Here is an 8,521-nt window from a genome sequence, read left to right as displayed (position 1 = left end):
TCCTCCCACCGCTGGTTCCAAGCACAACGGGTTCAGCTCCGCGTCCCACCATCAGTGGGGCAGTTTTGATGTGCAATTTACAAAGACAAAACAAACCAATAACCCCCCCCAATTACCCCCCCCTATTCCCTTACCCCCCCAACCACCCCCTTACCCCCCCAACCACCCCCTTCCCTCCAGGGCCATCGCTGTGAGCCATGTCCCATAGTGCTGCCCCATCCCAAGAGCTCCAACCCAGTCCCATTTCTAAGCCCCCCCCCCTAAAGCTGTAGGAAGAGCCCCACACTGCCCCCCCCAGCCCCATCCCCACGCTGAGCATTGTGAGCAGTTCCTTTAGTCCCATTGATGTACTTAAAGTCCAGCATCACCTCTTGAGAGGGGGGGGAGGGAGAAAAGGGAGGGGGGGGATAAAGGAACAACAACAAACAAGGGGGGGGGGGGGGTGAAAAAAGGCATAAAAGCAAAGAAAACCGCATTCAGACTTGATCTATTTTATACAATGTAAGCTGCGACCAAGTCCTGTTATTCATATTGTGGCTTTGAATCGATGATGTTTATTAAAATGCTATTGCTTCTATCGCCTCTCCTGTTGTCCTTAACCCAGGGAGAGGGATGTGATCCTTTTGCTGTTGGATCTGGTGGGGTGGGGGCTCAATGCTGTGTCCCCCACCCCTTATAGGGATGTGAGTTTGGGGTCTGATGGCTGCGACCCACGGAGCCCCCAAGGTTGGTTCCTTGTGTTTCATCTTGGGGTCCCACGAGGAGGGGAGAAAGTCCAAACCCAGGGCTGGGGTTTGGGGGTCTTTGTGGCCATAAGGGTTGGGGGGCACCCGGGGGTCTCCTCCTCATGGCTGCAGCCACGCACTGACGTGGCCTTCAGCCAACGCGATGCCCAACATGATGCCGCTGCCCAGCAGGAATCCAACGTTCTGCAGCACAAACCGGCCCCACGTGCCCCCACCGGGACCCCGCAGCACCTCGGGGAGCTGGGGCAGAGCGGGGGCTCAGTGGGGGGGCACAACACGACCCCCACCCCCCCACATACAGCCCTACCAGCCCTTACCATGTCAGCCAGAGCCACGTAGAGGAAAGTGCCGGCGGTGGCGGTGAGGATCCATGGGGTGAGATGTGCCGCTTTCTGCCCCACTGCCGCCCCCACGGCCGCCCCCACGCAGGAGAGAAGAGCTGAGAGCAGGTTGAGCAGCAGGAGGGTGCGGGGGGCTGTGTCCGACCGCAGCAGCACCGCCAGGTCACCTGCAAGGGAGAGGACGGTGGGGGTGGCATGGGGGGGTCTTGGGGTGGGGGTCTGAGGGTGGGAGGGGGGCTCTTACCCAGCTCGTGGGGCAGCTCGTGGCACAGCACAGCCAGCGCCGTGCTCAGCCCGCTGGGGAGGCTCTGGGAGAAGGCAACACCTGCAGGAGGAGGATCGGGAATGGGGATGGGACCCCCGGGGTCGGGAATGGGGATGGGACCCCCTTGTCCCCTTGTGCCCATCCATCCATCCATCCCTGTGTGTTCTGCACCCCCTACCCCTGCACCTCCCATCGCCCCCCCCCCCCCCAGTGTGTCCGCATCCCCTCGTGCCCCCCCATCACCCCCCATATCCCCCCCCACCCCGTTGCCCACCGATGGCCAACCCGTCGGTCAGGTTGTGGATGCCGTCCCCCAGCACCACCATCCACACCAGATCGGCGGCCGCGGGGTTGGGGGGCAACGCGGGGCCGTGGGAGTGTCCGTGGGGGGAGTGTCCATGGGGGGGTCCGTGGGGGGGGCCTTTAGGTTCCATCTCCACCTCCGGGGCCGTCAGACAACGCAGCTCAGCGCCTGTGGGTGCAGAGGGGCGTGAGATGGGGTGATGGGGTCTGCACTGCTTGTGCTGGTTCTATGGGGGGCGTAGGGGGGTCTTACCTCCTTGCAATGTAACCTGGACCCCCTCGGCCTCCTCGGGGGTCTCTCCGTGTGGCCGGTGCTGGGAGGAGAGCAGAGAGGTGTTGGACACAGCGGGACACAGCGGTGCCCCCCCCGCCCTCCCGGTGTTTGCGGTTCCCCACCGTGGTGACACGGAGGCGGCGCAGAGTCCCCAGCAGCAGCTCCACCAACATCAACCCGTAGATGCCCCCCAGCACAGACAGACCCTGCAGCACCGCCCACAGCACCCCCGACGGCTCCTGGTGCTGCCCCTGCGCCTGCATGGAGTTAAAGGGGAGGGGGGTGATGGTGAGGGGGGGTCAGAGCTGTGTTATACACTGTCCCTCCCCATCCCATCCTTATGGGGGTACCTACGTGGGGCCAGAGGTGAAGCAGAGCGTCCCCGCAGAGCGTCCCCACGGCCAGAGCCACCAGGAAGGAGAGCAGAGAGTGGAGCTGCCCCAGGCTCAGCAGAGGAACCACGGCCACGGCCACGGCCGATGGAACGCTGATAAAGGCGACGGCCAACAGAGCCCAACCCAGAGCTGCGAGGGGATGGGGTGAGGAGGGGGAGTGGGGATGGGGGGGAGAAGGGGGGAGATTGGGACAGGGGATGTGATGGGAATGGGGGGTGGAGGAGAATGGGATGGGGGTGGGGATGGGGTGATGAGGGGGAGTGGGGATGGGGGGGAGAAGGGGGGAGATTGGGACTGGGAATGTGATGGGAATAGGGGGATGGAGGAGAATGGGATGGGGGTGGGGATGGGGTGAGGAGGGGGACATTGGGACCGGGAATGTGATGGGAATGGGGGGATGGAGGAGAATGGGATGGGGGTGAAGGGATGGGGTGAGAAGGGGGAGTGGGGATGGGGGCGAGAAGGGGGGAGATTGGGAAAGGGGATGTGATGGGAACGGGGAGGTGGAGGAGAATGGGATGGGGGTGAAGGGATGGGGTGAGGAGGGGGAGTGGGGGGGAGAAGGGGGGAGATTGGGACCGGGAATGTGATGGGAATGGAGGGATGGAGGAGAATGGGATGGGGGTGAAGGGACGGGGAGATGGGGGGCGTGGGGATGGGGTGAGGAGGGGGACATTGGGAATGTGATGGGAATGGGGGGATGGAGGAGAATGGGATGGGGGTGAAGGAATGGGGAGATGGGGGGCATGGGATTGGGAATGGGGGGTGATGGGGATGGGACTGAGGAATCATAGATAAGGATGCTCATGGATGGGGATGGAAGGACTGTGGGATGGGTGACTCAGGGATGGGACGGCTGGGGTCCCAAAGTAGATCGGGGTGGGGGTTACCTGGCCACAGGGCCCCTCCTGTTGGGGACAGTGTCACCTCGTCTCGGTGTCGGATGCAGACCCGGCTGTCGATCTGATAAAGCAACGCCGGGCAGAGCAGGGTGAACTGCTGCGGGGTGAGCTGCGAGGCTGCATCCAAGCCGAAGTTCAGCAGCAGCTGAGTCACATTGAGGCACTGCGGGTGGGGGGATGCTCAGGGCTGGGGGGGGGCTCAGGGCTTTGGGGGGGCTCAGGGCTTGGGGGGGGGGCTCAGGGCTTTGGGGGGCTCCATGTGGGCTCCGCAGCCCCCAGCCCCACTCACGGAGTCGTGTGCGTGGTCATATCCGGAGTGGTCCAAGCCCAGCACGCGGCCCAGCAGCCCTAAGCTGGAGGGGTCGATCCGAGGGGGGTGGGGGGCACTGTGACCCCCAGGAGTGGTCTTGGGGTGGGGGGGCTCCGTCCAGGTGGGTGCGGGGCTGTGGGGGTGGGAGTTGGGGTGAGGATAAGAGCATGGGGGGGGTGTCTGTGTGAGGGACATCGGGGGGGGGGGGGGGTTACCTCGACCTGGGGGGGGGGGTATCAAAGGGAGGAGCCAAGGGAGGGGTGTGAATGGAGCACCTGGGGTGTGGGTACACGGGTCTGAGGGGGGGGTACCTGGGGGGGTACCCGGGGGAGCACCTGGGGAGGGGGTCCCGGGGGGGCACCTGGGGGGGCGGTCCCTGGCAGCCTCCCCGCTGCCGTGCTCCCAGGCCGGGTGCCGGTGCCGGTGTCGTTCCTCCTGCACTTCCAGGAGGTCGAGGTGACTGACGTGGCCGTGGCCCATCTCCTCGTGTTGGATGCGGACAACCTGCACCCTGCCGAGCCCCAGGCTGCCCAGCAGCCTCGCTAACCCCGCCGACGGCAGCGTCCCGTTGGCTCCGTACATCCCGAAGAGCTGCTGCAGGTAATAACCGTGCTCCTGCGCCGCGTCTTCGGGCAGCACCGACGGTTCCGCTTCCCCCCGAGCCCCCGCGACCCCCAGCAGGGGCAGCAGCCCCGCACACAGCAGCACAAGCCCGGGGGGGCGCGGGGTCCCGATGCCCGAGCTGGGGGGGGGGGAGATCGGTGTCAGCGTGGGGCCGTCGGGGAGCCCACAATCGCTGCCCCCCCCCCGATGCTTCAGCTTCCCCCCCTTTGGCTTTGGATCCCCCCGTGCCTCAGTTTCCCCGCTGCCCCCACGTACGCACCCCGCCGCCATCCGTCCGTCTGTCCGTCCGTCCCGTCGGACGGCTGCGAAGCAATAGAGGGCGTCAGGATCCCGACCCACGGGCCACGCGTCCGCTCCGGGGCTTTGGGGAGGGGTGGGGGGGGGGACACACACACATACATGAGGTGCTGAGCCCCCCGTGGGGACGGTGCTGGGGGGGGGGACACGCGGTGCCGTTCGTCCTTGACGGGGTTTTGCAACCGGGACAGCCTTTGTGTCGGCTGTTAATGTTTCACAGCGCCAGGAGATAACGGGGGTTGGGGGGGGGGGACCCGGCTGCCCCCCACCCCAAAACACCCCATGACCGCAGCCCCCCCCCCCCGATAGATGCAGGGAGCAGCCCCCCCCCCCTCTGGGTCCAGGAGCCCCAGTTCAGGAATAGGGGATGGGGGGGGGACACAGTGAGGTGCTATGAGGGTCCCCCCCATCTCTTCCAGGTGGGTCAGTGCAGTGGGGCTGGGTGGCACAACCCCCCCCTGCTCACCCCACTGAAGTGTAGGGTCCATGTGCCCCCCCAAAATGAACCAACCCCCCCCCCTATAACTGGGCACGTGGTCCCTGGGGTCAACTAGTCCCAGTTCCATCCTGTGTGGGAATCCAATGCATTCCCCCCCCCCCCCCCCCAGTGCTCACCTGGAGGCAAAGGGAGGGGGGGGGGGCTGCGCTGTGCTGCCTGGGGGGGTCGGGGGGAGCAGAGCTGACCACCCCCGTCCCCAAGCTGCAGCCGAGCCGTCTGCTGCGCCCCAACCCGGGGGGGGGGGGGGGAAGGAGGGGGGGCAAGGGTCACCTGTACAAACCCAACCCCGGGAGGGGCCACGAGGGGAGGGTCCAACGGCTGCAGGGGGCACGGACCCCCCCAGCCCCCCACCCCACCCAGGACAGTGGGAACAGAGCAGGCGAGGAGTGGGGGGGAGCTCCACCTTTATTGACACCCCCAAAAGGCCGCGGGTGGGGGGTGGCTGGGGAATATGGGGCTGTGCCCCCCCCGAACCCCCCTCCGGATCCCAGGGCTGCCATGTGGCTCAGCCCCTCCTGGGCAGGACTCTGAATTGGGGGGGTGTCCCCAGGTTGTGGAATGGGGGGGGGAGGGCTGGGGAATGAGACCCCCCCCCTCAGGGCAGTCCGGACCTGTTATCTCTTGCTGCTTCTCCGTGTCTCTTTGCCGTTGCTGACGGGGCCGGGGGGGCCGGGGGGGTGCCCAGGTTGGCTGCGGGTGATGCGGCCGCTGGGTGGGTGCGGGGGGGCGCTGGGGGGGTGTGTGGGACCCCCCGGGCTCAGCCCGTTTCCATTCTGGCTGTCGGGGGCTGTGGTTGTGGTTGGGGGGGGGGCTGGGGTGCTCTGTGGGGCGGCTGTGGTTGTGTTCTCATTTGGGGTCTGTGGGGGACAGACAGAAGTGGGGAGGGGTGGGGGCACAACATCATCCATCCCAGCACAAAAATCGCCCCCCCCCTCCACATCCAATCCCTCCACAAAGCCCCCATTCCTCCCAGATATCCCCATCCACCCCCAAAACCCCCATGAATTTCATTCCCCCCCCCCCCCCAATAACACCCCCAGCTGTTCCCCCATCCCCTCCACATGTCCCCAACCACCCCCCCCTCCTCCTTTTATCCCCCCCCCACTCTCAGAACCCCACTCACCCCTTTGCTCTGCTGTGCCACGTATTCGGGGTTGGGCTCACTGAAGTTGGGCACCTCAGAGTACACCATACAGAACCTGCAGGGGGGGTGGTGGGACCCTGACCACCCTGACCCCCCCACCCCAATGCCCCTAACCCCCCCCCGGCCCTATTAGCCCCCCCCCCAGCCTCCATACTCGCCAATCTTCTGCAGGTCCCCTCCGCGCCCCGTGTACAGCGTCAGGCAGCCCTTGAAGACGGAGGCGTAGCTGTGGGTGCAGGGATGGGGGCTGTCAGTGGGGTGGGGGGATCCCACAGTTATAGGGTCATACAGGTATAGGGTTCCAATAGGTGTGGGGTATCATAGTTATGGGGTCCTATAGATAAAGGGTCCCAATAGGGTTTCATAGTTACGGGGTCCTATAGATGAAGGGTCCCAATAGGTTCAGGGTCTCATAGTTATGGGGTCCTATAGATAAAGGGAACCAATGGGTGCAGGGTCTCATAGTCATGGGGTCCTATAGATAAAGGGTCCCAATAGGGTTTCATAGTTATGGGGTCCTATAGATAAAGGGAACCAGTGGGTGCAGGGTCTCACAGTTATGGGGTCCTATAGATGAAGGGTCCCAATAGGTTCAGGGTCTCATAGTTATGGGGTCCTATAGATAAAGGGAACCAATGGGTTCAGGGTCTCATAGTTATGTGGTCCTATAGATGAAGGGTCCCAATAGGTTCAGGGTCTCATAGTTATGGGGTCCTATAGATAAAGGGAACCAATGGGTTCAGGGTCTCATAGTTATGGGGTCCTACAGGTATAGGGTCCCAATAGGTGCAGGGTCTCATAGTTATGGGGTCCTATAGATAAAGGGAACCAATGGGTGCAGGGTCTCATAGTTATGGGGTCCTATAGATAAAGGGTCCCAATAGGGTTTCATAGTTATGGGGTCCTATAGATAAAGGGAACCAATAGGGTTTCATAGTTACGGGATCCTATAGATGAAGGGAACCAATGGGTGCAGGGTCTCATAGTTATGGGGTCCTATAGATAAATGGTCCCAATAGGGTTTCATAGTTACGGGGTCCTATAGATGAAGGGTCCCAATAGGTGCAGGGTCTCATAGTTATGGGGTCCTATAGATAAAGGGAACCAATAGGTTCATGGTCTCATAGTTATGGGGTCCTATAGATAAAGGGTCCCAATAGGGTTTCATAGTTATGGGGTCCTATAGATAAAGGGTCCCAATAGGTTCAGGGTCTCATAGTTATGGGGTCCTATAGATAAAGGGTCCCAATAGGTTCAGGGTCTCATAGTTATGGGGTCCTATAGATAAAGGGTCCCAATAGGGTTTAATAGTTACGGGGTCCTATAGATGAAGGGTCCCAATGGGTGCAGGGTTTCATAGTTATGGGGTCCTATAGATGAAGGGTCCCAATAGGTTCAGGGTCTCATAGTTATGGGGTCCTATAGATAAAGGGAACCAATAGGTGCAGGGTCTCATAGTGATGGGGTCCTATAGATGAAGGCTCCCAATAGGTGTGGGTTCCCCTCTTTACGGGGTCCTACATCTATAGGGTGCTGTACCCCTTGGTGAGGCGGATGATGTCCCCGGGCTGGATGAGGTTCCCCACGTCGTCCCACACCGAGATGTTGATGCTGCCCGTCTTATCGGCCACTTTACACGTCCTCACCTCGTGTCCATCCTTTGTCTTTGTAACCCGGCCTTTAATATGGGGGGGGGGGAACAAGGTTAAGGCTGGGAGGGGTCCCAGGGGGGGTCTTATGTCTCTTGGGGGGGGTTTAATGGGGGGAGGGGGGCACCCACCCGTCTCCAGGACGATGAAGATGAGGTTGAGGTTCTTGAGCCCCGGTTTAATGTCCTTCACGAAGGTCTCGGTGCTCATGGTGCCGGGGGGGGGCACTGCGGGGATGGGGCTGTTAATGGGGGGGGGGGTGGAACCGAACCGGTACCGGGATATAAGGGATGGGGGGGGGGGGGGGCAATGGGGGGACAACGGGATGTTTGGGGGAGGGGGACAGGGATAACGATATGGGGGGTGGTTGGGGGCTATGAGGGCACCGGGATGGGGGTGGGGGGGGGGCACAGGGACCGGGACACCGAGCGGAACCGAGTGTGGGTTCGTGATGGGGACATTGGGACCGGAACATGACGGTGTTGGGGGGGGGGGGGGGGGTGTGGAGCACCGGGTTGGGGGCAGCACCGGGATCACACGGCGGGGTGAACCGAGACCGGGTCAGTTGTTGTGGCCGGGTTCGGTTCTGGTTATGGCGGTACCGGACCCACTCCGCCCCCCCCCACACCCCACCGCTAGGGGGCGCTCTCGCCCCGCCGCCCCGCGCGCCCCCCCCCCCCACCCGCTGACCTGCCGGAGCGCCGCCGCCGCGGGCATTCCCGGAAGTGACCCGCCGCCGCTTCTCGCAGCCAATCAGCGTGCAGCGCGCTGC

General features: G+C 63.1%; 2 protein-coding genes across 6 annotated transcripts; both read right to left on the bottom strand.

Annotated features, from left to right (window-relative positions):
- Nucleotides 1-470: 470 nt before the first annotated feature.
- On the bottom strand, nucleotides 471-5,183 carry SLC39A5 (solute carrier family 39 member 5). 2 transcript variants are annotated; one of them, XM_085535659.1, is made up of 12 exons: nucleotides 5,073-5,183; nucleotides 4,420-4,521; nucleotides 3,898-4,278; nucleotides 3,516-3,669; nucleotides 3,215-3,389; nucleotides 2,284-2,453; nucleotides 2,052-2,186; nucleotides 1,909-1,969; nucleotides 1,627-1,824; nucleotides 1,332-1,412; nucleotides 1,064-1,254; nucleotides 471-986 (listed from the first exon to the last, which is right to left on the bottom strand). In XM_085535659.1, the coding sequence occupies exons 2-12, from the start codon at nucleotides 4,428-4,430 to the stop codon at nucleotides 846-848; spliced, it is 1,698 nt and encodes a 565-aa protein (XP_085391785.1). In that variant the 5' UTR covers nucleotides 4,431-4,521; nucleotides 5,073-5,183; the 3' UTR covers nucleotides 471-845. The 2 variants fall into 2 exon arrangements, with proteins under 2 accessions (XP_085391785.1, XP_085391786.1); XM_085535660.1 differs by lacking the exon at nucleotides 5,073-5,183 and adding an exon at nucleotides 4,560-4,631 and having other exon boundaries at nucleotides 4,420-4,462.
- Nucleotides 5,184-5,343: 160 nt separating this feature from the next.
- Nucleotides 5,344-8,481, bottom strand: NABP2 (nucleic acid binding protein 2). 4 transcript variants are annotated; one of them, XM_085535665.1, is made up of 6 exons: nucleotides 8,261-8,481; nucleotides 7,881-7,976; nucleotides 7,640-7,778; nucleotides 6,255-6,326; nucleotides 6,080-6,155; nucleotides 5,344-5,813 (listed from the first exon to the last, which is right to left on the bottom strand). In XM_085535665.1, exons 2-6 carry the CDS (start codon nucleotides 7,957-7,959, stop codon nucleotides 5,571-5,573), a joined length of 609 nt encoding a protein of 202 aa, XP_085391791.1. In that variant the 5' UTR covers nucleotides 7,960-7,976; nucleotides 8,261-8,481; the 3' UTR covers nucleotides 5,344-5,570. The 4 variants fall into 4 exon arrangements, with proteins under 4 accessions (XP_085391791.1, XP_085391792.1, XP_085391790.1 ...); XM_085535666.1 differs by having other exon boundaries at nucleotides 8,278-8,481; XM_085535664.1 differs by having other exon boundaries at nucleotides 8,440-8,481.
- Between the last annotated feature and the right edge of the window lie 40 nt (nucleotides 8,482-8,521).

This window comes from Coturnix japonica, unplaced genomic scaffold (genome assembly GCF_054131305.1).
Source record: "Coturnix japonica strain WE unplaced genomic scaffold, WE-NBRP24 Scf146, whole genome shotgun sequence".
Taxonomy (NCBI): domain Eukaryota; kingdom Metazoa; phylum Chordata; class Aves; order Galliformes; family Phasianidae; genus Coturnix; species Coturnix japonica.
Note: the sequence above shows the minus strand (reverse complement) of the source record. Positions and strands in the feature narration are given on the sequence as shown.

Coding starts and splice junctions, on each gene's coding strand:
- SLC39A5 (XM_085535659.1), bottom strand. Junction 2,454..3,214: donor AGGAGGGGCCCTGTGGCCAG/GTAACCCCCACC, acceptor ATCCCCTCGCAG/CTCTGGGTTGGGCTCTGTTG. Junction 2,187..2,283: donor TGCTTCACCTCTGGCCCCAC/GTAGGTACCCCC, acceptor AACTCCATGCAG/GCGCAGGGGCAGCACCAGGA.
- NABP2 (XM_085535665.1), bottom strand. CDS start 7,959: ATGAGCACCGAGACCTTCGTGAAGGACATTAAACCGGGGCTCAAGAAC. Junction 6,327..7,639: donor ATCATCCGCCTCACCAAGGG/GTACAGCACCCT, acceptor CTGCACCCACAG/CTACGCCTCCGTCTTCAAGG. Junction 6,156..6,254: donor GACCTGCAGAAGATTGGCGA/GTATGGAGGCTG, acceptor CCCCCCCTGCAG/GTTCTGTATGGTGTACTCTG.